We start from the raw sequence: 27,231 nt of genomic DNA on the forward strand, positions 1-27,231 counted from the left end.
AGATATGCAGTTTTATAAACAGCTAGGATAGGAAAAATACAAAGCTATTAACAGAGCCTATGCATAATATAAATATAAAAAAACCCTTCTCTCAAATCCTGTGGAGTAATAACCATATAAGAACACATTCAATTGCTAAAAAAAAAGGGTCTTTTCTTTCCTATGATGTATATATCAACAAACATATGTATAGTTGAAGCTAAATTCCTGAAAAAAAATTTTCTTCTAATACTTGCTGGAAATTGATTACAACATCAAAATTAATGCTAAAACAGGAATCGTCTCTAGAATCATCATCTTAGTCTTTAATATGCAACCCCTTTGCCAGAAATGCTTCCTGAAAATTACAGTCCTGCACCTTGCAAGGAAGTTTCTTTTCTGAAACTACAAAGCATTCTATTTCTAGTCATGCTATTTTCAGACTAGTGTTGATTTGTTGATGGCAGCACTTTTGACAGAACCTGAATCACTGTATACTAATTTTGGAGGATCACTAAGAAGGGTAATTTTCACAGCACCCATCAGACAGAATTTATCTGCCATCTCAATCTTTGTTGCTACTGTAATTTGCTTGAAAATCTGGTTGAAATAAGAAATAGATAGAACTATTGTTCAGAATCACCAAAACAATAAAACTTCTCTGATAGCTGCATTTCAGAGAAGGTCACACTTCAAATTCATGGTTACATAAAAATAGTAGCAGCCTTTTTTTTTGAGTCAATAAGGTATTCCAGTGTTGAAACCAGTTTTCCGAAAAGAAACAAGGAGAGGCAGTCTTGAACCCACAACTGGATTCTGTTTGACAAAGACCCAGAAATTTTCAAGTGGAACAGTCTTCCACTGGAACAGTGTTCCATATGAATACACAGAATAGATTGAAAATTTCAGACAAGGGTGGATGAATTAGAGAAGAGTGGTGCAGCCACACATTTCAGGATGCAGACCTTGCATTGCAGTGCAGTGTTTCAGTAAGCAACAAGCAGATCTGGAGAGTCTGGCAATCCATAGAGCAGTGAAGCTGAGCAGGTGCAGGCCCCTGGTCTGCTTAGTGCCTCCCCCAGCCCCAGGATCCCCCAACTCTCAGCCAGCTCAGGCAACTTGCTACAACCCGGGAGCCTGCAGGCAGCTCCCACCTGGTACCAACGTGATGCTCCCTCTGTGGCCTTGGCTTTATACAACAGTGCAACAGGAAGTTCTCATGAAGGTCCCTTTTGTCTGACAGCTGAAGCATTGAATATAAATGTTCCCTTTTAAGAAAATACTCCAACAGCTCAAAAGAGGAAAATGCAGGGTAACCTCTCTACAGACAGAATCTGCACCTCATACTGTATGAATCAAGATTCTCAGCATCTAAAGGGGCATAAGTCCATCTATTCTCTTTTTCTTTCTTGTGCTAGCTAATAAAGGTATTTTAACCAATACCTTACAGAGTTTGAGTGTCTTTCTTACAGGGATCACAGGTCTGGTGTCTTGCACCAGGGTAGTACACACTTAGGATCCAGCCCAATGCATTTGGCCTCTTCTCTTAAAATTTAAGACCTGCAATTCTGTGGGTATAAAGATCTTTACTGAAGTAAGAAGGAATTCTACTCCCATATGTCTATAGAGAAAAAATTACTTGAGAACAAAGTGATTTTATAAAAAAAATTTCCTGGTCAAATAAAATATATTCAAACCTGCATCTTTGAGATGCCAGTATTATAACTTCTATTTATTTAACATGTGGAGGTGGCAGCAGTGATACAGGACTGTATTTTGTCCCAGGAGCAGATATACACATCAACTTCTATTACACAAAAACTACAGAAGCATCATAGCAAAACCAAACAAAACTAAACACAAAAATGTTGCTATAATTTACTGAGGAATCTTTGCTAAGTCTTTTTAAAAAGTAAGCTAAACTAATCAAAAAAGTTATTTTGGAGGGTAGAGAAGGAGGCAAATAAATTGCTTTGCTTCAAAATGAACTTAAATCAATTGGGGCTAAAGTAATTCCCAAAGCTGTTATGCACTCATTTTAGATGACATAGTCAATAGATGTCAGGTTTACTATCATAAATCACATGAAGTTTATTGACATGAAGAAAGCTTAAAACTAACACACAGATTCAAAATAACAAATTTCTAATTTCTAAAGCTTTTTCTAGCTAAAATATTTGCAGTGTCTGGGGATGAAAACAATGCTTATTTGAGAGATGTTTTAAAGTTTTAAAATCTTTAGCTAATTTTAGTTTTTCATTTATTAATATCAGAAGTGAAATTTTAACATAATTTTTTATGCCAATCTGCCAAAGGCAAATTTTGGTTGATGAAAGAATTTGTTTTAATACTTCAAAAGCTATAAATCCTGAAAACAAGACACACCATTTTGGTAATTATTTCACCATAGAGATGAAATAAACTCCCTTTTCCTCCCACTGCCACCAGCTTATTCACCCAAACCCAGCTGACCTATTTTGACACAATATATGGCTTGATATTTTCAACTGCAGGTCTTTTGTACTGGTTTTAAGAATCACTGCTCTCTAGGACACAGGTCCCACTTTTTTGCAGCAATGTCCTTCCCCCTCCTCTTGCATGTGCCATTGTGCTTTTGCTCACACTGAGACATCTTCTTCAGATCAGTTAAGCTCTCTTAAGCAGTTTATATAGTGGCACATGAGAGTTTTATTTCCACCTCTCTCACGCCAGCTTCTCCAAAATATGCAATGACAGAAGTGTGACAATTTCACATTTGATGAAAATGGTGAATATTTTCAGTTCAGCCACCTAAAAATATTCCCACCATGGGAAACCTGCCTGCAGACTAACCTGGCTTTCAGTGCACAGTCTGCTTTGCAGATGCGTGTGTTATCTTGATATCTTGTAATGTGTTAGCATGGTGAATTAAGCCTCCTTGTTGTTATGCTGTTTCCTGCTTTTTTAATTTGACATTCATTAAAACCTCTATTTTCAGAAGTACTAATCTCATTTAACTCCCACTTACTTCAAATGCAGTTGCAGCTGACTAAAAAAATAAATTCAAGGTTTTACTGCAGTCTCAAAAATGGGTGGGTGTTTAACTTCAAGCAGATCTGGTAACAGTCAATTTATTGTAATTGTTGTAAACAAACAAAGAAATGTGAAATGAACTTACCGGTAGGAAAAAACAGTTATTTTGTATACACCACCGTGTCTGATTACTTGAATTAGGAAAACTTGCATTTGATGAATTGAGAACTGAGGGAAAAGCTATCACAGCATTATCCAGGAAAAACTAGAAAAAAAAAATTAACATATAATCCATTAGCATTACAGCTGTTTAAGGTCAAAATAGAGAATAAAAATGGGGAAGTGGAGAAAGCCTTACATGTAACTATTTAACTTTGGTATTTCACTGATTTTTTAATTTTAATTTGAAATAGGAAAAGGAAGATATACCATGATTACTTGTTCCTGCATTCTCAAACAACTTTGCTAACCTTCATCTGACACTTTCTACTTGAATAAAAGACAAAAGACTCTTTGTTATATTATTTTCATATATCAGAAGCTCACATACCCAAGAGACAATGAAGAAATAAACTCAGTATGAATAATTCCTGGATTTACCTCAACTGAATGTCCTATTTAAACACAGGAAGAATTAAGAAAGAATAAGAAGTCTTTACAAGTTGGTTTACATGGATACAATAACATCATAATGCTGACATTAATACTGGGACTAATGTAATTGAAACAGAAAAGTGGATCCAATTATCTCTTGGGGCATCAAATTCAGCCAGTAATCACACAGGAAACCAACATCATACAGACCTCCTTGATGCAGTGATCCAGTGCTGTCTTAACAGTTTAGATTTTGGTGACTACATTTATTCCAGTAGTTTGAATCTCAACATTTAAGCTGTTTCTACATTTAATCACTATCCATGGCCAGTTTGCTTGTTTTTCTTCTTGTCATAATCTCATCCTTTAACTTTCACGTCACTTCTTCCTCTCCCTAGGATTTAAAGTCCTAGTACTTAGTGTCATCTCAGGCTTCATTGTGCTCATCAATCTATGTTTTTTCTTGTTTCTTCCCTGAAAACAAGCTCTTCATTTTCCCAGTTAGTCTAGTAGTCACTCTCTGTATATATTTCTTTCAATTCAACCTTCTGGGTGACCAAAACTGCCAACACACTTCCCAGATTTTATCAGTGAGTCATGCAATAGCACTAATACAAATTCTGCAGAAAATACATATTCATACATCCTAGAGTCACAGAATTTTTAGAGTTGGAAGGGACCTCTGGAGACCGTCCAGTCCAACCCCCTGCCATGGCACAGTCACCTAGATCAGGTTACACAGGAATGTGTCCAGGTGGATTTTTAATGACTCCAGACAGGAAGAGTCCACAACCTCCATGGGCAGCCTTTTCCACCCTCAATGTAAAGAAGTTCTTGTTGAGGTGGAACTTTTGTTTTAGTTTATGGCCATTGCTCCTCATCCTGTTGCTGGACAACACAGAAAAGAGCCTGGCACCATCCTCTTGGCATCTGCCTTTGAGGTATTTATATGCATTGAATAAATTGAATATAAAAACTGAATTTATAGATCTGGAACAAAGCTCCTTTGCTTACAGCTACAAAACCTTAATAGCTCCCTGTACCTCATGCAGCTTAACACATTCTGCCCACGGACATCACCTCAGCTATTAACATCATGCTCAGCAAGTGTGAGGTAGCCTTCCTTCATTGGGACTCGCCTAGGAAAATGCAGTTCATACTTACCATGAGTTAAAAGCAGTCACGTGGATGGTTATTGTGATTCAGCTGAGTTGACATTAAACGCGCCTAATTAATCAAATTCCTGAACTCATTGCCTATCCATGTGATGAGCTTCCAACATGTATCAGAATTTCTTGTCACTACTCTGTCAGACCAACTAAAATCTTGAGCTTTTTACTACTAAATTTCATCCTAGTTCTTTTTATTTTCTCAAATCCATACCTGATTTTTTCCTTTCTAAAATCCCAAGACTTACCTCACAGACACTGACTGTCATCTTAATTTATTAGCAGATTTCATAGTCCCTCTTACACACTAAATATGAAAACACACATGTGCCACATGTGGTTGACTAGAGTAGAGCTGCAGAGGTCACCTCCCTCTCACACGCTGTTCCCTGCAGGTAGTCACTGTGTAACCCACCCCTACATTCTTTCTCCATTTCTGATTTTAGCTACTGTCACAGAGGAAACCTGAACTGCTCCATTCGGAGCAACTAAATGTGGGTTAAAATGGTTTCTTGGTTTACTAATGTTAGATCTGGTCAGTCATTCAGTCACAGTTCTGGACAGCCAGGTCTTGGAAACTTCTTGGAAACTTCCAAGGACAGAGAACCACAATCCCCCTTGGCAGCAGTCAGCACAGTGACTTCTTTTATCTTTCTGAAGACTATCCAACCTACCATGTCACCACCTGTGTTGAGTGCCCTTTGATATGTTTTATAGCTCTGTAGAGAAGTGTCTGAAGCCATTCTCTCTCTTAACTCCCCTTTAACAGATGTCCAAGGTTGTGGATTTGCAAAGGTTATCAATATGCCACCTAATACCAACACCAAGCTGGCACTCACCTCTGCTTATGCAGTTGCACTTTTGGGTTCCCTAGCTTTGCCAACATAACTGTGTATATGAAACTGCATATAATTAACCTGCCATCAGTGAACAACAAAGTCAGGATGAGTGTGGAATCCTCTGAATCTTTCTCCCTCAGGGAAATACCCCACACTGCTACAGATGAGGATCAATATCAGAAATATAACAGATAAACCATGAAAACAGACCCTACAAAATGTTAATAAACACCTACAGAGTTTGAAACATCCTTCTATAACTGATCCCAAAGAGCTCTAATGACGTGCACATGAAGAGAGTTACATGCATATCTGCCTCTTCCCACAGGATGTGTGGGTGAAATGCACACACTCCCGCTTCTGGGAATGCTGGTTCCCCTACTGGCACACGCAGCTGAAAGGAGCTGCAGGTACTCCATGTGCACCTGTGCAGCTCCCTGCAAGCTGTCGATGCACATGCTGGAGAGAGAGCCCTGCAGGTTCGTGTGCAGGGACAAACCTGAGCAGAGGTCCCTGCTTGTCCCATCCTGTGCTGTTGCCTGCCCATTTGCATGGCAGACAGCTCACAGTATCTGACAGGCAGGCTGCTCTTGCTGGCTGAAGCAGAGGTGTGATGCCAGAGAGGTGACTTATTACAGTGTCAAAATATTATTTTGTCATCTGTTTCCACTCATAGCTCTCTGCCTCCTGTTACACATTTCCACATTGCCCAGAGAGGCTGCAGAGTCTCCCCCACTGGAGATGTTCAAGAGCTGTCTGGACACAATCCTGTGCTGTGTGCTCCAGGATGACTCTGCTTGAGCAGGGAGGCTGGACCAGATGACCACTGTGGTCCTTTCCAACCTGATCCATTCTGTGATTCTGTTTCTTTTATACTACTTTTCACACTATTTCCTTCTTTACTTAAGGATTTTCTGAAGTTGCTTGGTTACTTTTTAAGCCAGCCGATGCTCTCCTGCCTCTTTTAACAGGAACAACTTTGGACAAAAGCCCTTCAGACAGCTTTGAGGATTTACTCTCCCTCCCTGCCTCCAGCTATGTAATAACTTCTGTTAACAAGGGCATTTGCCAAGAGAACCACATCCCACTAACAGTGCATATACTTTTTCTGTAAACATGAAATATTTAGTTTCAGAATCCCACTTTTTGCATGTGCCCAGAGCAAAGATTATATAACATGAAGAATTCAAACACAATTATATTACAGAAACACATATGGCATGCTTATTTATATAAGTTAATTTCTATTAAAACATTTTAATTTGGGTTTTGAGCCTTGCACAAAGCATTTCTGACCTATAAATGTTACCTGCACACATAGAACACTATATGAAATATGGTATATCTATGCATATATTAATAAATATAAAAAGGAGGAAAAAAAGGATATGTTAGTGTTGTCACCTCCCATGTGCCAAACAACACTTATTTCTGAATGATGTGTTTGCACTTGTCTTTCTTGTCTCTCATCAGTTACCTACATCTGCTATCATGCTTTGAAGATACTTATTGTTCTTCAACATAGTATTTTTTGTAAGAGTAGGTTCAGTCCTACTAAGCAGTCACACCCACATAAATGACTCAAATGAAAGCAGTATTTTTTATGAATACCAATGTTTGCCAGGGAACGTCTGAGCATGCTACCATTACATTCTTATTTTAACCTCATATATTCTGACAGTACTTTCTTTTCTTGTGTTCACATGACCTGCAATCCTCAGTTGTGAGTTTTCTGCCTAACATAATGAAAATACCTGCTTTCAGTGGGAGCCATGTGGTGACAGACCCTCCCCCCAAAACATGGGATAAGCAAATTAGTGCATCTCTTTTGTTGTCTGAAAACAACAACATACTACACTAGTTTAGATGTCATTAGAAAAGAAGCCATCTTTCTCACTGAGGTATGAAAGTATTTGGGTGTAGAATGCATATCACAGCTTCCTTTGAAAAATGGCAGTTGGTCTGGCAGATGGTCAGGACTTTTATTCCCAGATCCTCATAAGAATGCCCCAGGAATAGTGTGAAGAATCACAAATTCTGGTATCATTCCCCCTCTTTCCAAGCTCAAAAGGAGAGGTTTAAGGACAGCCTGGAATGCTAAGTTCTTAAGACTATTACACATTTTTTTACCAAATAAAGGTGATGCTGAGATATTGGTAAGCTGTAAAAGGATAATGAAAATCCAGAGAGTACTGAAATGCATTTAGCAGAAATTTTAGAGCATTTTTCCTCTGAGTAGGTACAAGGCTTCTTAACATCAAAGTGCTCATGCTTCTCTGTTATTTGGTGTCTTGTGGCATAAATGGACCAAATTAAAGTTGCTCAATAATTTATTTTCTGTGAAAGTTTGTGTGCCAAGTGAAAATGCATAACTGTCTTTGTGCAACCATGTATTCAATTCCTAGCCCCCGAAGAGGCAAATATGTAGTGGCAAGTCACTGCCTTGTTCAAAGCTCCCATCAACAGGAAAGATGAGGAGCCTGCTGGCCCTTTAAAGACTCAGACAGCATGATTTTTGTATTTGACAGATACGGAGAGATGCTCACTTATAGAGGCAGTGACAGCACGACTCTATCTCTTCCCACACCTTTGAAAGAAACCAGAACTGCTGTAAACATGATTTCAGAGCAGTGTCTCACCTGCTAGTGCATCTCTGCTAATCCAGTGTACCTAGATTAATACTGATTTTTTACAGTTCCTTAAATCCTAGAATAGATTTGTGACTGGGCCCTGCCCCAGTACCATTTAAGTACCACTTAAAGGACATTACTTCAGCTGTGCTTTTTCCTTCCAACCTCCAGGTCAACCTCTAGACAGTATCTGTTTATTCTTCTCAAAAGACATGCATTAGGCACCCTACAAAAACAGGGTCTTCAACGTGCCAGGCACTGTGAGATGTGTAATTAAAGTGTATCTGCCAAAGGGCTTAACAATTAAAAATAAAAGTTCACCAACAGAGTCAGCTACACTAAAAGGAATATCTATTAAAGAATCCAACTTTCCACTATGAGAATGAAAGCAGGTTTGATTAATTACTTGTCATTATTTGAACACAGGATATCATTCATGACTTAGAGGGGGCCAATACTTGTATTGTAAGGCAGCTTGGGCTCACAGATGCACATTAACCAATGGAGCAAAAATACTCAAACCTCTCCCAGTATTCACATTCCTAAACACGTGTTCTTCGAGAGGAAACAGCCCAGTTGCTAAAATTCACTGGATGAAAAGACAGGAAAACAAGCAATATCTATAGAAGGGCCACAAAGATTATCAGAGGGCTGGAGCACCTCTCCTATGAAGACAGGCTGAGAGAGCTGGGGGTGTTCAGCCTGGAGAAGTCTCCTGGGAAAACTTAGAGCACCTTCCAGTACTTGAAGAGCCTAAGGAAGACTGGGACAAACAAGAAGTAATGGTTATAAACTAAAACAGGGTAGATTCAGACTAGATATAAGGAAACATGATGAGAGTGTTGAGGCACTAGAATAGGTATCTCAGGCAGGAGGTGGATGTCCTATTCCTGGAAACACTCAAAGTCAGGTTAGAGAGGACTCTGAGCAATCTGATTCAGTTCAAGATGTCCCTGCCCGTGGCAGGGGGAGGGAGTGAACTACATGACTTTTTAAGATTCTTTTCAACCCAAACTATTCAATGATTCTATGATCCTGAATCTTAAAGCTGGTAGGTAGAGCAATTAAGAGTTAATGGGACAGTACAAGCCTGAGATCTTGTTCCTTGTGCCAAGAACCATTCATGCATTTGATGCAGAAGTCACTGAAACCAAGTGCTGTTGCAGGACTCTTTTATCATATGCTATTCCTTGGGATCTAATGAATCCCAGAGGATGATAAGGCACAATCATTTGATGTGCTGCATGCAGTCAGTCATGCAGTTTTCAAGTATTAACGCTTAACAGTCATGCAGTCCTGCTGTCTCTCTGGGCCTCCTTTATTGCTCCATGCAGGATACTTTCTCCTGACCAGTTTAAGGCAGGTCAGCTTGACAAAAATAGCTTTCCTCAGCCACTGATAGATATCCTACTGTCTGTATAGCACCAGATCTAATGCTTACCTTCTCCCTTCAGCTCAGAACTATTTGATACTTATGTGACATTAGCTGATTTTTAACTTCTTGTTGCTGATCAGGACTATACATATCTCAAACCTGAACAAGAGATTTAGACATCAGCTGAAACAGCTAATTTCAAATAAAATTGCACCTTCACTCCCTCCAGCCTCCCTTGACCATGAAGACTGAGTTTTACTTGGTATTTTTGTCTTAATGATGATTTATTAGGTGTGGCATGGTTAGATACTCTTTATCTCCATTAAATCCTAATGGCTACATTTTGCCTTTTGCTACTGCAATGGTTCACGGAAGTAAATGCAGTTAACGGACTCTGCTATTAAGTAGATGTTGCTTGGAGATATAATAATGATACTTCAGAGTCTCTCCCACAATTTGCTAATGCAAAATTCACAATCACATTTAAAGTAATTTTTGCTAGTCAAACTATTAAGGTTTAATTTCAAGGTGGGAATTGTACTTAAAATTATCATCTCATGAATATCATGGAACATGACTATTTGTAACTGTGTAAAATTGCTTATAAGGCACTAAGACTTTAGAATACAGCCTATTAGTATTACTATAACATTCAGTACACATAAAACTGGACATGAGCCAATAAAATTAAAACCTTTTTCTAAAAATTATGTACAGAACTCTTTTTTTTTTTTTTGCTAGAATGTCTTTTACTACTTGAAGGCCAAGTTTGAAGTGGGCTGTAAGCACTAGTAGAACTTTAAGTTAAAAACAGTTGTTAACCACATCTCCTTTTACATTTTTTAACTTAATAAATAACTATATGTATGAAGTCCAATTCAAAGTATAATTTAAACCCAAGTAGGTTCTTTCTTTTCTTCTGATATATTTACAGAGTTTAAAATAGGAGAAAATCTAGCCTGATCTTCATTTTACGAGTTATTAAATCTCTGAGGCTTTTGCCATTGTATAACTTTAGCATGGCTAAAGGTTATAATTCAAAAAGAGCTTTCACCTAATGGAAAATCAACAGCTTTTCAGAATAATTGCTTCCATTGCTAACTGCTTTCACTGATGAAAAGTCAATTTATATTCAGTTTTATATTATTTTCAGCCACTGCTTCTTTAGGCTTCTCCTCTCCCAGCCTTACACACTAAATTCACTTAGATGAATTTTAGATTTTGGAAATGGAAGTGGTTTTGTGTTTCTCTCCTCTCCTTCAAAAAAAGCAGGAAAAAGAAAGAACAGAAAACCAACACTAACAAGACTAGAAAAATTTAACAGTAAAATGGAGAGAACACTCTACCAGCAATTTCAAGTGTTCACATTTAAAAGTCCACATTACATCATTTGGACAAGTTTAGTACTTAGCGTAACAAATGATTGATCAAGGGTCCCCTGAAATATGGGAAAACAAAATAAAACAGTGTAGGCATTATCAATCTCTAAGTCCTTTATAAATCCTAAGTAACAAGAGTACCAGCAACTCAAGCAAGCATTAGGGTTGCAATTTCAAAAGCACTGAAATGTGAACCTCACTCACTTGAAACGTGAATATTTATGCATTGATATTGTGATGAAAACATTGCCTAAATAAATGTTAGAGTTCCCACTTTGCAGAAGCAGAACTGAACTGGAACCCTTTCAAAGGTTTACAAACAGAATCTGCCTTAGCCAACAGGACAAAACAAAGGAAGGCTTTTGATCCCATGTACTGCTCATCCCATTAGACAACACACCCTTCAGACTAAATGAGATCATTAAGATTCATGCTTTAGGCAAACTAATGACAGATTTACTCTATAATTGCTGTAGTTGCAAGGGAAGAATAAAATTACATGGATTTCTCTTTTAAGAGAGAAAAGCACAGGTTGAAATCACTTAAGTAGACATAAGCCCTAATGAATTTGTAGGTCAGTATTTTTCAAGTTTTGACATAACGTTGAATTTTTTCCTTATTTTAAAAAATGACAAGCCTGTGAAACCAATAATGTATACATTATGATAATTTTGGGGTCAGCAGAGGAGCAAAACTGAATAAAGCTTAGTTTGTTTCAAACAAAGTCTTCCACAAATCCAGTGAGGAGATACTTCATTCTTTCAGCAATGCTGCTTTTCTAAGCGATGCACAGATGACTAAGGGACTTGTGCAATCCAAACCTGAGATTTAATTGTTTTCTGTTCATTATAAATAATATTTTTCTTTAACAAATTTAGCCAGGGTCTGAGCTCTTGTTGAGCATCCTGTTTGCAGAGGTCTTGATTACACAGTATGTTTCCTTTTGCTCTGCTTTACATTTCTGTCTCTGGCAATTATCATGCAGATTCCTGGCATAGCAACAGGCTATAAATTTAACATCTAAATAAGTACTGAATAACAACAACAACAAATCTTAAATAGACAAAAAACTAGGAAAAAATACCCCTTTTTCCCTTACCATGTTGAATACAGCCATGGTTAATATTATAGCAGTGGTTGTCAATGTAAGAGTGATCCTTGGCCAAGGACGGTTTGCAATTATTCCAGATGATTTCAGGATCCACAACAATGAAGCTGATGCTTTCTTGCTACATTGCTAAGTGTAAACAGTTTGGAAAAGAGAAAAAAAAAAAAGATCTTTAGTATATTTAATTAGTATAAACAAGGGTAGAATTAAGATATCTCAAGACTGAGGGCAGTACAGAACTACTGAACTATTATAGTCTCATGAGAATGACAGATCATGATTAAACATGAACATGAAGAAAAACTTATTTAAAATATCTGCCATATTATCACTTCCATTAAATAATTATAATTTGCAAATACCTTACCAAATATTCAATAAAAATAGCAAAATACAGAGTTGACAGCAGTGTCATTACCTTTATCATCAGTGAAACACTTGAAAATGAGCTGACCTGCCTTGACTGAATTGAAAGAGTTGTGTTTAGTTGCCTCTGGAAACTTCAAAATGTAAATAATGACTCTGCAAAGTCTTTGACACAGAATAAAGCCTAAATGTATCCCTGGCAGCCCACAAAACAGGAAAGTTTCCAGGCTTTTCTTTCATCTTTTTGAGTCTTATTTTATAATTAATTTTAAATGGAAAATAACTCAGCAGAGCAAATCAACCTTCCTGAAAACTATCTAGAAGGCAAATAAGCATTTCATAAAAAACTGGATGTAAAATTTGACACAAAAAGTGAATAGAAAAATTTTCTTATATAGTGGCAAGAATTAACAATAAAAAACTGATTCATGTAATCTGCTTCTAAGAAGACATTGCAAAGTCTCCATTCATACATTCATAGTGCCTAGAGCTAGCACAAGAGGCTCACAGAGAATAAACAAGGATTTGTGACACAACCAATAAACATTAATTTTCCTAAAACTTTAGCAATGAGGAGATAAGGTTGCCTAGAAGCATCTTGTGCCCTTTCCAAATGTCAAATTCAATTTTATGGAAATCTCTGTAAAAAAGGCAAAGAAAATTTAAGGAACATGACAATCCCACCAAAAAAAAATTGTTTTTTTCAACGTATGTTTTCTATTTACTTAATATTATCCGAGATGGCTTTGCATATTGTTTTCACTCTTGCCCCAGCCATCAGCAGAGATACAAGCTCAGGAAGTCTCAAAAATGAGAACTCAAGCATGAAAAACTACCAAACATAGGACTTAATTTACAGCACTGATCTATTTGTTCAGGTTCAATAGCTATGGCACATCAAAAATTACACCACTACCCTACATGTGGGATGCATTCCGCATGACAATTTTTATCATACTGCACATAAGTATTTTTCTCCTAATTATACATTATTTGGACAAATCCACTGTATATGCAGAGCTTTTTTTTTACATATTGTTTCCTTTTATGACAGGGAGTTTTGCATACTGAATTGGACAGATTCTGAATTCAGTTCCAGGAAGGTCAAAACAATCACTGGAATCTTAAAGACAAAAAAAAAAAAAGGGAAAAAAACAGGCAGCTTTTATATAAACATTACTCCCTTACTAAAAACCTACCCAAAACCATAAACTCAAAGGACCTGCATTTTTGAACAAAAAATTCCTGCTCAAAAGCCTTTTTGAACTCCCCTGCCTTCTTCTTCAGCCCTAAGTATATAGCAAATTTCAAGATAATTTGAAATCACACATAGATTTTACAAAAGTTTTGTCATCCCTCCCACTTCAATATAGTAAAAAGCACAAAGCATTGATTGCTGCTGTTGCTACAGGAGGGAAGTGTTCCGATGGATGCAGGGAATGGAGCTGTGTGAAAATGAATCATTCAGTTATCTGTCTAGTCTGCCTAAAACCCAATTAGTCAGGGAGCACGGATTTATGGCAAATTAAAACAGTCATGAAATCGTGCCCTAATTTCTCTTTACCTTTATTATAGCTCACCTGGAGCTTTACTACAACTTAACCTACATTGTTCTGTGATTTTCTTGGAAATTTAAAAGCAGCCGGATAAGTTTAAATTGCATTAGACACAGACAACTAGACAAGTACACTGAGAAAGTACTAGGAATATAAAATAGCTAAGAAATTTTATGTATAGATATAAATATAGATGTAGATATAGATATAAAGCTGTACAATGTGTTCTTTCTGAATTACATTACATTACATACCGTTCAAGGAAAGCCTTTAGGATTAGAAATTCCAAGAAAATAAGCTAATGATGGAAATAAATTATATGGTCTAAACAAGATAAAATGTATTACGAATTTTACAGGGTTTATGCTACCTGATGAGAGGCTAATCAAATCAAACACAAATGGTGATGATCAAAAGGGCGATGACAGTTGATGAATAACATCATCAACAGAAGCCACTGAATTTGCTGCTTCTAAGATGACTGAAAGAGGTTGCTGCAGTCATGATTTCTGATGGGAAACCTACCAAGAAGCTTCAATGAAAAATCTTCCTTTCCAGGATGCCCTGCCTTTTCAGGGTGATTCCTGCCTAAAAGGCTAGCAGGCTAGCACAGGATAGTAAATTTTTCTAGTGGGCAGAAACACGATGGTATATCTTAAGGGCATTGTGGGTATGTGGAAAACTTACATGGCATTTAGGGGACGGGACACAGGAGGGGAAAGGAAGGCATAAATGTGGATCAGAGATGTCCAAATATAAGTAGATGGTGACCAGAAGGGATGAAAGGAAATGGATGCAGTGGAAAACTTTTCTAAATGAGTCTATTACATATTGTTATTAAATTCTGTCTCTAACCACCCTCTGTCTAAGTGCAGTCCTTATTCTGAGCCTGCATGTGTGTGAATGGCAGCAAACTCCATGCCGGACTAGATGGCAAGGGGCGTGGGATGGGTGCCACTGGAGAGAGATCATGTAGGTGAGCAACTGAGATATCAGGAGCTGAACTCTCTCAGACCAGTCCCTGAGGAGATCCACAGCTTGTGCGGGGAGTGTGTGTGTAACCACAAAGAAAATTCAAGCAGAACTGGTTGCAAGTAGGAGATCTCCATTTGGAAAGACCCAAGGGTTGAGCTAGTCACTTTGTAAAGGGGTCAGAGCCTGGGTATGGGTATAGTATTGACTAAAATTCCACATGCCAGACCCAGGAGTGAAAGTGTGCCTGTGGATGATGACAGTCAGGAAGTGTATATCCCATCAGACCTGATCCTCCAGAAAGAAAGGCCTAGACCATCAGTGTACATCATGTTTACGTGAGTGCTGCGTGTTGTTACACGGGTGCTGTAAGAGAGCTGTTCTGTCCATGGATCTCTGTGATTGGTCCTCTGTGTATGGTATATTATATGCCTGTTTTCCTATTGGGAACACATGCCCAACCTCACTACAGGTTACACCTTGGACTTCAATGGGAGTGGGACAGGAGGATCCCCTCCCTGGGTTTCGAATTCCATCAAATTTTCCTTCAGTGGGTCAGGAAGGAGCACTTCCCAGCTCCTGACCTCCACCCAACAAGCTCTAGCAGCCCTTACTTTGAATTTCAAAAATTTAAAAGCCATGGTTCAGTAAAAAATGCAAAACAATGTTGCAAAAAAAGGTGCTTTCATGTTTTAGTAGTGCTACAAAATGTAAACTGAGTTTTCTCTACTCATATGAACAATGTCTGTTATCTTAGTTCTGAGGATAAAATTAACTTTCACACAGAAAAATCTCTGCTGAGCTCCAGCACCTAAATACAAGAATGTCAACATTAAATGATGGTGACTTTTCAAACTTCTCTGCTTTAACATCAATGCTTCCAATTGTTAAATTTGAACTTTCTTCATATTTGAAAGTAATAATTGAAAAAAAAATACAGTATAGAATTGCTGAGACTACTTAGCAATGCCCATGCTGAGAACAGCATGTATTGCTGAGAACTCCCTTTGTTTTCAAAGTGCTTGGAAAACAGGTACAGGTTTATGTAACTTCTGTACTAAAATGCCTAGCAATAATTCCAATTTTTCTTTGCTTACAAGATTTTTGAACAATATCATCTGACCTTGCTAATGTATTTTAGCAAGGAGAAACTTACTGGACTGATTTTCTACATTTCTTCACAAGAATTTTTTTTCTGCTATCAATAAGGAAAAAAAAAAAAAAAGGAGCAACTTTATCACTTAGAAAAGCCTGGAAAACAACATAAATTTCAGGAAACAATATATCACTCAGACAATGTGATTAATGAATAAAGAGATTCTATTATTTCCATTGCTCTTCCTAAAATTACAAGACACGGATGGCTCTAGCCAGATGAACAATTATGAGTGAGTTATGTTAAGAGTGCAACTTTTAAAATTAAGTTCTAGGTAATTATTTCCACTTGTCAAACAGAAGCACAACAGACTGATGTATTTCTTACCAGCCTGTTTAATGCACAGCTCTGAGTTCTGGAGGGAGAAGACCCCTGTTTATTTGCACATCTGCCCTTCCCACATTATTTGTTAAGCCAGGGAGAGTCCTGAAAGGAAAACTTGAGACAAAACCCTAAAACTTTTTAAGCCATTGAGTAGATATTGCTTAGAAAATGTAAAAAGATACACTGTTGAATAATTCTCTGTGTGAATAACAAATGTGCTGAACTTCATTTCACTTTTGAGCAGTCCAGATCCAGCCCATATGTAGCACTACTGCAGCAGTTCAGTACTGCTGAAAATCTGGGGAATCCCTGCAAGCAGAACTGGAGAGGTGGAGGTAATCATTAAAACCACTCTTAAAAGCAGACTTAGGCGGTTTATTTTGCTGATTCCATCATACATTTTTTTATTGTAAATGTCTCCTTTGCAATTTTCTGAATAAAATGGAGAATGAGATTAAAGAAAAAATCAGTTGTTGAAAGCGTGCAAGTAGGATAAAACATCAGATCTCAGTAGGATTAGAGAGTATCACAGTGTTTATTCTAAGTGGAGCTTGCAGAATATGGTTCAGTGTTTATCATTTACTGACTAGAAATAATAGGTATTTGTAGTATGAGAGGTGAGTAATGTATTACCTTTTCATCTGAACCTGTTAAATCTGATATGACAGCACAGCATGATAATGAGTAATAACTTATTTTGAATATTCAGGACATTAAAAATGTATCCTGTGTTGTCTTTCCACACACAAAAAACTACTTCAGCATTTAATAAGATGAATGCTGTCTTTCTGAGTGGGATCAAGGAACTGGTGCAAGAACTAATTGTGACAGCTATGTTGTAGATGAAAGACAGTGTTTCAAGAGCTGTCACACTTCTCCTTCACATGCTAGTTGAGATTGGAACATCTTCACTGAAAACTTCTTATTTACAGAAAGACAGTGAATCAGATTTTCTATAGTTCTATTGTTGTTCTTTTAATTTTGCATTCAAATACAACTCGATATTTTACCAATACTGATGCTTCAGAGAATGCAATCAAGAGAAACAAAATTCAGATTTTTTTACATGCTCGTTTTCATTCAGAGTTGAAGAAGACATCAAAGTTCAAACCCAAAGAACTTGCTGACAGCAATTACACTCACCTAAGCTTGGAGAAGGGGGATTTTGCTATACAGACACAAGCTTTTACTTTACATACTCATTAATGCTCCTAATGTTGACAAAAAGGACCAAAGAACTTCTAAAATAAGTACTGTAACACCAAGATTTTGAATTTCATGGTGGCACCTGTAAATCTAAACCAGGAATTTTGAATCATACAAAATGCATCCAGGTGAAAAGTCTCTTCAATTTCTACCTCATGCAAGTGACTGGACAAAATCTAGAATCCTGAATAAAGAAATAACAGCAAAAACTAAAGTCAGCATCACATTTTTAATTTCACCATGCTTTGCAGTGTTAATTATTCTTTACAATAGGCCGTGTTAAAATGGCCACATGGTTCACTTCAGCTGTGTCATTCAAAGGAAAGAATGTGTCAGTGTGATGCTTGGAGAGGCTGATCTGGAGCAGGGGCTGGACAGAGTTAAGAAGGAATAAAGCAGGTATTTATTAGAAGGCCTTCAAAGGCTTCACCTTGGGCAGCACAGGTGCACGGCTATGGCTACACCCAAGATGGACCCAAGATTTACCCAAGATGGAAGCAAGATGGAAGCAAGATGGACGACTGGTCCCGAGTTTTCACACTTTGATAAGTTTTGGTCCATTTATGTATTGGGGTTAATTATCCAATTACAGCTTCAGGTTATGAAGTCCCATCCTCCCAGACTGCTCTCCTCAATTCGCTGTTGTTTACACTTTTTGAGCCAGAAGCTGTGACTATGTCCTTGGTTCTCAGGGTGGAAAAGGATTGTTTTATCTAACTAAGCTGTGAAGAGAACTTGCTAACACTTTATATGAAGTTCAGAGTCACACACCAAGGCAGTACAATCTGGATGCTCTCTGCTTTTCTGTTTTTTTAATAATCATATGAAAAATTGTTTGTACACTAGGAAGCACACTTGGGTATTTGAAATTAACTTAAAATCTCATAATGGGCAGAAACACTAAAGGGCAGCTTGATGGATTAAAAAAAATATTAAAAGAAAATTTTTGCAAAGCAGACATAAAGAATATGGCTTTCACCAAGTTAGGAAATTCTTCAGCTGGCTTTAATCATGTAACTAATGTCGTAAACGTGTAACTCAAGAAGCTCAGTAAGAAGAGGGATTTTTGTTCCTGAAATTAGTACACTTATAACAATTCCTCAAGTATGAACATGGTACTTAACTAAGTGATGATGGATTTGCTGTTGTAGTGCCTCTGCTAGAGACTCATCAGAATGACTTTTAGGATTGATGAGCCTCTTCCATGGAGCCTCTTTCAAGGACCCTGTTGTAGGTGCCAAAATGCCTCTTTAGGTTTTCCTTGCCTAAACATCCCTGTTTTAATCTTCATTTACAGGCAAAGCCTTACTATTGAAGAAATGAAAGGGCCTAGATCTTTCATCTACATCTGCATTAAAAGACACTCATTTCAAAAGTAAAATTCCAGATTGAAAATAATTTCCAAGTAGTGCTAGTGCTAACATTCCTCTCCTTACAGAGCTTTTAAATATCTTATGTGTACACAGTAGTTATGACTATACCTAAAAACCAATGCCAATTGCTTTACAATGAAATACAAACCCCTGCAAAACAAGATAAAGATCACTCTGTATGCAGTGATGTGATGTAAATAATGTGCTCTCTTTTAGCAGAAACAGGGCTCAAGTACTGGCTGTCCTTTGTCAGAGACTTCAGTAACCTCAAATCAGACCATCTTTCTCAACTGTGAAGCCAGTTATTTTCTGCTGTTTGTTCTCTTGATACCTGTGTTCTTCTAATTCTATGATTCAGTTGGGCATCTAAGAGAGACTATAAACATGTCCAGATGAGATGACATTATTTCTATCTTCTCTGTTATTTTAAGTAGTCAAACAAGTTTGCAAGGTATAAACATATGCAGCAAAAAAACCCCAACATTTCATAATAATAAAATGTTACTGGCACAAAGAGAATGTCACATCAATTAAGTGCATGTATATCCCAGGTAATGCAAATGGATTTTTGAGACAGTACTTGCACCAATGCATAAAGAACATCTGCTTGAGTTTAATACTTCCTTGGCCAGCTACCTCAGCTACTCCAAAGATCTTTCCTTTACATGCTTAGTGTGTTTTTTTTTCCCCCCACTGAATTCATTATAATTTCCAATATATCATTTAGGTACCAGAGGACTGCTTCCTTGCATTCAAAGAAGGAGGTAAAACACATCTAACACTTACCAGGTCTGAGGTGTTTCACATGCATTCTGTGAACTCATTTGTACTTCAAGAAGATAAAGAGAAGCGACAGAAAATACATGAGCTAAAGGACAATCACTGTCCTCTATTCCTCTATCTGGGAAAGAAACGCTTCAAGGGAAATTCAAAGAAAATACTCAAAACTAATTAAAAAGAAGGGCCTATATTTAAAATATGAAAAAATAAGACAAAAAGGATCTTTATGACCAAAAATACTAATAATCTTTAGGACTACAAGTATCTCTGAATACTGTGACTATCCAAAAAACAACAAAAAAAATTAAAAAATTTGATAGGCACAAAAAAGTAATTAGAACATAGAAGATATAAATTCCTTTCAAGTTTCAGGATATATGTCATTTTAGCTAGGATTGAGCAAGGTTTAATGTCTATGGGCAAATGACTGTTTCTGTAAGAACTGTCAGCTCTCCCTGCCCTCAGCCTGTTTGCCCAGAACCAGCAGGGGATGCAGGCACAAAGACAGACTCTGAAGTCTCTAACCTCCTTATTTGTGCTACTACAATGCTGCATAGTTTGATGGAAAAATTCCTATTCTTCTCTAATGGCTGAATTATCACTTCATCCCAGACTGAGCTGGGCCATGCTGCAGTGCTGCTGAACAGCAGAATCAATTAATAAACTCAGAGTGAAACAGTGAGCATAAATCTCTTCTTACAATATTGCAATTAAATTCCATAAGAGCTAGTAATTTTAGCATTACAGTCTGGATTGATTTTTTTTTTTTTTTGTTTTGCCAATGAAATGAAAATCATACAGAGAAATTTGTTCAATTTGTTGGTTTTTGTGGGATTTACTCTATGGGGGTTACAGCCATTTGTAATAGGTGAAGATTGTGTCAAAAGTACTTGAAGAAGTGTTAAAAGTACTAAGACAAGCACATATAACACAGTGATACCCAGGTGTCCTAAACTGAACTTAGATTCTGCTGTCTTTACTGGCATTTCAAGTCCCACTCTGTAAATCTTGTAAGAGTCCTGTAAATATTTGGCTGCTACTCCAAGTTTATGTACCAGGTTCTGGAGCTCAGGCTGGTGGTGAGGCCTGATCCTGGCTGGGCACCTTGGGAACACCAGGGCAAGAGCAAGCCCAATATGTTGGGCAGAGAGAGGAGGAGGGAACACAAAGAGAGAAACAGAAGAGGGAACCCCAAGGCTGGAGGAGCAGGCACTCCATGCTGGAGCAGATGACTGCACCGCAGCTCACGGAAGTTCTGTGCTGGAGCAGGTGATGTTCCTGAAGGAACTGCAGCCTGTGGAGTCCTAAAAATTGAGCAGGGTGGAACTGGGAAAGGAAGGAGCAGCAGAGAGAAATGTCTATGCACCAACCACTCTTCCCCTACTTGTACTGGTTGGCAGAAGGTAGGGGACTCTGGAGCAGAGGAGTGAAGGTAAATTTGGGAAAGGGAGGTGTAATGGTGTGGCTTTAATGTTTGTTTTTGTTTCTTACAACGCCAATCTATCCTAATTGGCAATAAATGACATCAATTATCCCCAAGTTTAGTCTGCATTTTCTCTGAAAATAATTGGTCAGTGATCTCCCTGCCTCATCTCAAGCCATGAGCTTTCTCACTGTATTTTCCTACCCCATCCTTCTGAGTGAGGCAGAGTGAGTGAGCAGCTGGGTGAGTGCCTGGCCTGTAGCTAACTCACCACATTTAATCTCTCAGGCTCAGACAGGCACAAAAAATTCTTGGGTTTTTGGGTGCATTTCGTGAGATGATATTTCGTGATTTTAAACTCTGTAATTGTGTGCAAGTGCATGCACGCACCAGCAAATCCACATTTCTTACATGCCTTCTATAAGGGAATTTAAAATGTATCTCTTTAGAAAAAGAGGAGTGAAAAAACCCCAAGCAAACCCAAACCTATTAGCCTTAGGATGATAAAGCCTGATTTCTGTTAATAGTGGCAGTTTTGTGTGAAAAATCAGATTTCAGCATTAGTTTCTTTGAAATTTTAGACTTTTTCTTCTAAAAAACCCCTTTACAGTGATGGGTCAGATAGTGCAATAAATATGCTACCAAAATATAACATAGGGTGTCACTGTGGTTAAAGCTGCCAAACAATGCTTGGATTTTGACACAAAGGAAGAAATCTTAGGGAGAGAACAAGGGAAAGGAAAACCTACTGCTTGTTTTGTTAGCTGTTTCCCACCTCCTTGTGGGGAAGACCTGGGTTCTTGTCACCTTCAGGTGGGTTCCTGTCATCTTAAGAACTACATCATCAACTATGGTCATAACTTTCTGAAATCTTCTTAGCCGCATAGTTTCTGTATTAGAGCAGCTGAACTCACAAAGCCAGGGACATAAATAACTCCTCAAGTTGGTTAGGTTAGAACATGTCAACTGGCAAGTCATCAGAAATGCAATGATAGGTCTCCGTTTCTATTTACAGTACTTATGTGACATGGGCAAAAAGGCATTGAAAATAGGTGTAAGATATTATTCAAGTAGCACAAATCTACAACTCTGACTTGGAATATTGCTTAGCCATCCCTTTAAATGCAGAAAAATGTATTTAGATTCCTCCTAAGTAACACTATAAATAAAAGCCCCAGGAGAATGTATGCACCATCACTTCTTGATACCATTTCATTAGCACCTCTTTTTGGTACTGGAAAAGGCTGACTTTTCCTTGAAGGATTTTTTAAAAATTTGCTTATTCAAGAGTAGTACTCTGACTTCATCATTTTACTCTCAATTTACTGTCAATAACAAACAGAAGTCAAGTATAATATTACATGAGAACTAATTTTTGCTGTTAAGTAATAGCAATACTTTTAAGACCTCATTCTAATGATTAAAAATATTTAAGAATATCGTTGCATTATATTTCAGATTAACTTCTGGGCAGTGGCAGCATCCCTAACTTATTGGAAAGGTAACTGAAATGTATAGTAACTGTATTTTATTAAAAACATGTCCTGGTTAATTACAAGCCTCATAAGAGAAAGAAATTATAAAAGCCTACTTCCTCTGGTTTTTTTCTTTAACTACCTTGTCATACTGTTTTACTGCATACTGAAGTAATTGTCTTTCCCATGTGCTTTTTTTATAAAAGATCTTCCAGTTTTCTCTATGTGAGCATAAGCAAAGACAGAGGAGGAGAAGTGGAGATGCCACATTCAGATTGCACTCACTTCCTTACAAATCCTGAAACTCCTTATCCTTATTATAAATGGAGTACTATGTTGGATCTGTTTGAGAACTGAAAGGGGGGGCATGCTGAAAGGAGGAATGGTTTGCTTAAATAGTGAATTAAATTCTTAAATTCTTAAATTCTGCATAATATTAGATACACTAATAGGTATTATAATAACACCTGGACCACACAGTGACAAAACTGGAAATTTACTAAAACATTTTTGTATTTCAAATGAAATTGTTAAGGTGAAATATTCTTTAAACTCAGAAAATGGTCTTATACAATACTTAAACAAATACACAGTCCTGCAAATTAAAGCAATCATAAGATGAGTCACCTCCTGTAAGCACAATAGCAAAAAAAATTTTTGAAAAGGCAATCTATCAAACAATAATGAAAACCTCTCAGATGATCCAGTTTCATATGAGAAGCAGAATATTAGCGTCAATACAGACAACCACTTCATTGGCATTTTCTGCTTTTCAGATAAATCAGGACATTTTACAAAAAACCAACATGGACAAAACAATGTCCACATAAGCCTGAGTATGCAAATCCTTTTCCCTTTAACTGGTACTCTGCAAAGGCAGAGTGACTTGGCAAAATCAGAACATGTTATTTCAAAGAAACCATCAAGTAATGGATTAGATTTCCTTGAATACCTACCAAAAGCTGACCAGCGAAACAGATAAACAAAATGAAGGAAAGAAAGAGAAACGCAGCTCCAAATGAAATTCCAAGAATAGATGTTCTAGAAGAAAAGGAAAACAGGTATTAATTTCTTGGTTACACATTTGTAACATGACATTTCTTTGTCTATAATACTGATGATATGAAAAAGTACTATGTGCAATTTGCAACTTCCAAAGATCAATACCATGGAAAACCAATTCAAACCCTCACCCAAATGACATGCATTTCCCCTGCCATTTTCTCAATTCAGGAACGTTTGAATTAAATTACCTCTGACTTGCAAAGTCATTAACATGAGAAGCTAATAATTTCCACATGTATAAAGACAGAGTATATTAAGAGAAGCAATGCTTTGTTTTGTTTTAACTTAAGGAAGTCTGTATTAAAGAAGATCCTTGTTGCTTTAGTTTTTTGTTGTTGATTTTATAATGATATAAGAACCTAACAGACATACAAAATAAATTTGCTGACGGTGTACATTCACCCCAAAAGGCAGAAAACTGCAAAGGTCAGTGATGTCCATTTTCAGTGTCTCGCAGCGGAAGCTGCGATATTTGTGATGCTGATCACCTTACACAGTGCTACCGTTCATCCTTTTCTTGTGTTATAAATAAAAAGGTCTAGCTAAAGCAGCATCCCTGGATACTCAGTAAACAGGGGTTCAGTAACAATCTGTGCATTCCTTCATTCATTACTTCATTCACTTGTTCTACAAATGTGGAAATCTCTCTATAGGAATACCACAGTAGAGCATAATTGCTCCATCAGGCACCATGTGAGAGCTTCTCAGCACATCTGCCTAGGGAAAGATCCAGTGGAACCTAATTATGTTTAATGAATGCCAAGACCAGAAGCTCTGGATCACAGAGTTGTTTAAGCATGGAAGCTAGATGCAATTCATGAAGTCCCTTACCTGAGTACCTGCTTTCAGGTTTAACTCCAGATTTGACACTTTTACAGAATTAAAAAATACTTCTCAACTCCTTTGAGCCTCAGCAAACATCTTACCTTATCAGACATTATATGCCAGAAATACTAAGAAACATTTTGATCTGTTTTAACAACAGTGTTATAAAAAATATTTTCAGGAAAGAACAAAAAAGCATTAACATCACCAACCAATCTGATGCCATTAAAAGAATTTTGGAGAGTAATTGATGAGCTTCCTTTCCAATCATTCAGATAACTTGCTATATATTAAGTATTAATCATCAGATTTTGGGCTGCATCAGCACAGCTGATGAAAAGCAAAAGACTGGGAGTTCATAACATATATTAATAATGAAATAATATTTCTTTAAAAAGTCATTTGAAGATCATTATTGCTTATGAATACATGTTCTCCAAGATTTTCTCATTGAGACTGAGACAGTAAGCTGTACATCAGAGTATTAAAACTTCTTTCTACTCTTAGGAATTGAAAAATCTCATAAGCACCAGAAGAGATGAAAGAAAAGAAAAAAAAAAACAACTAGGAAAGTAAAACCAGAGCCAGTTAGGAAAGAAAAAGGTTTATTTTTTAAATATGCATAAACACTTCCAATCATATATGTCCTTAATTAACATTTAAAGAACCTTTCCTACATTTCAAAATATAAGTATTCTTTCTCTGATATGAAGAATACAAGTAAGGAGCCTCCACATCTTAAAAAATGGCTCAACACAAGAATAGCCTTATCAGTCAAGTTTGGAGTGCATCCTTTTAGGAGAAGAAATAAAGATGTTTGAGAAACTGGAGAGCAAGGGAAATAAAATTAACATGGCATAAAGAGAGCTTATGCAAAGAGTACTTAATCTCCCGGGCAACAGGCAAGAACAAAAGGTCTTTGTAGCAGCTTCACATAATCAATGATGTTATTGAGGGAGCACAAGAATTACACAGCAAGGTGAACAGTACGAAGAGAAAAAGACTGAGGGTAATAAAAAGTGGTATCTTAAAATCCAGATTTGAATGGTGAAAAAAGAGCAAAAAAACCATAGTATTTTTGTTCCCCACACCGCCTTCTTTTCTGGGAACAGAAAGACTTCTGTTTCACTTAAGTTAAGACAAAATAGTTTCATGCTGCTCCCAGAAGGAAAGAAGTGGGCTGAAAATGCTACGAAGAGAAACAAAATGCTAAAAATTAAGTTCCACCATAAACAAGTCTCATTTGAGGCAATGACCATAGGAAAGCCATAACATGATTCTTTTTTGACACTGAAACATTAGAAAGCCAGTCCAAGTCTTTACAGTAAACTAACCTTGCTTTTGTTATGTAGAGTTACCAAATTCATTGCATTGACAGATTTGAGCAAAATATTTAGTTAGAGGAGCACCTGAAATGGCAGAAGCCAGGTAAGTTTTTACCTGCCTCTTCTATGCTACAAGGAATGACCTCATTCTGCCCTCTGCTACAGTCCCCCACCAGAAACCCATACAGGACAACCTTTGCCCATAAACTACAGAGGGACAGTTAAAAAGTGAGGAAACAATATGAGAACTTTTCAAGCTTCAGGTGGTTCCATGTCTAAATAATTAATGATCTTAGCTAAATTTGCATTTTTCTGGTTTCATTAGGAAATCTCTGCTTCAGTCAATTCATTTTTATCAGTGGTACAAGATTGGAAAAAAATATATTTATTTGTATTTCACTGGTAACTATTTAACTGAAAACCAGAAATTTATTGGTGAAGATAAAGATACTAAAAATGCAGAAAAGAATGTGATTTTTTTCCTAAAATCTTGTAACTTTTAGGAAAATATGTGACTTTTGGCACATGTCCTTTATTGCAGAGAATTTCCCTAGCATGTAGATAATTGTTATCCATGTTCTGAATGACAGGACTGCAAATTCTCTTGAGGTGAGAAAATCCCAATGAAGCCACTGCAACTGACAATTATACAAGCAAATACTGAATTCAGACTTTTTTGGTATCTAATAGTAGCTATTTATTTCTTAAAGGAATTGATACTTTCACTAAGCCATCAAAAGATTCAATAGCTACGGAGACTGTATGGCACTTTCAATGTTAAAACAGTATCAGTTCAGTTTTATAATCCCACTTGAATTGTTGGTGTTTGCTTGTTTTAATACAGCAGAAAAACTGTTAGTAATAATGTTTTCCTTTCACTTATACCATCTTATATTTTCTGTGCCTGCTTTTGGACAAACTTTCTGAGTACTGCCTCTCCTATGAAGAAATTCTGTTGTGCCTGATCAAAAATATAATGTGAAGGCCTCCTGACCATGATTGTTAGTTTGGCATGACCAGGAACACAATGGCCTCAGAGAGTGAAGACTTGGGGAGAATCTTAAATGTAGCCTAAGTACAATCCTTTACTTGAATACTACAAGAGGTATCTCCTATTCAATGGAAATATACTTTCGTCAATTCACCAGTCTGTATTTCAAAAAACCAACAGTACCAATTCCATGCTAGTACAAATTCTATTTGCTTAAATAAAGAGTATAGGGTTGCTGTGAATTAATAGGAATACTTCTCTCACTTGGTAAACCAAGAATTCTAGAGAGCTACTGCAGGCCTGTTCCAA

General features: G+C 37.1%; 1 protein-coding gene across 1 annotated transcript in view; it reads right to left on the minus strand.

Moving 5' to 3' along the window:
- The window catches only part of ADCY2 (adenylate cyclase 2), a 204,841-nt gene that overhangs the window by 23,635 nt on the left and 153,975 nt on the right, over positions 1-27,231 (minus strand). Inside the window, exons 15-17 of the mRNA XM_038130098.1 lie at positions 23,673-23,757; positions 12,077-12,214; positions 3,137-3,256 (exon numbers count right to left, since the gene is read on the minus strand). Coding sequence (XP_037986026.1) covers positions 3,137-3,256; positions 12,077-12,214; positions 23,673-23,757 — 343 coding nt within the window. The remainder of the gene's footprint in view (positions 1-3,136; positions 3,257-12,076; positions 12,215-23,672; positions 23,758-27,231) is intronic.

The sequence above is a fragment of the Motacilla alba genome, chromosome 2 (assembly GCF_015832195.1).
Source record: "Motacilla alba alba isolate MOTALB_02 chromosome 2, Motacilla_alba_V1.0_pri, whole genome shotgun sequence".
In the NCBI taxonomy this organism is placed as follows: Eukaryota; Metazoa; Chordata; class Aves; order Passeriformes; family Motacillidae; genus Motacilla; species Motacilla alba.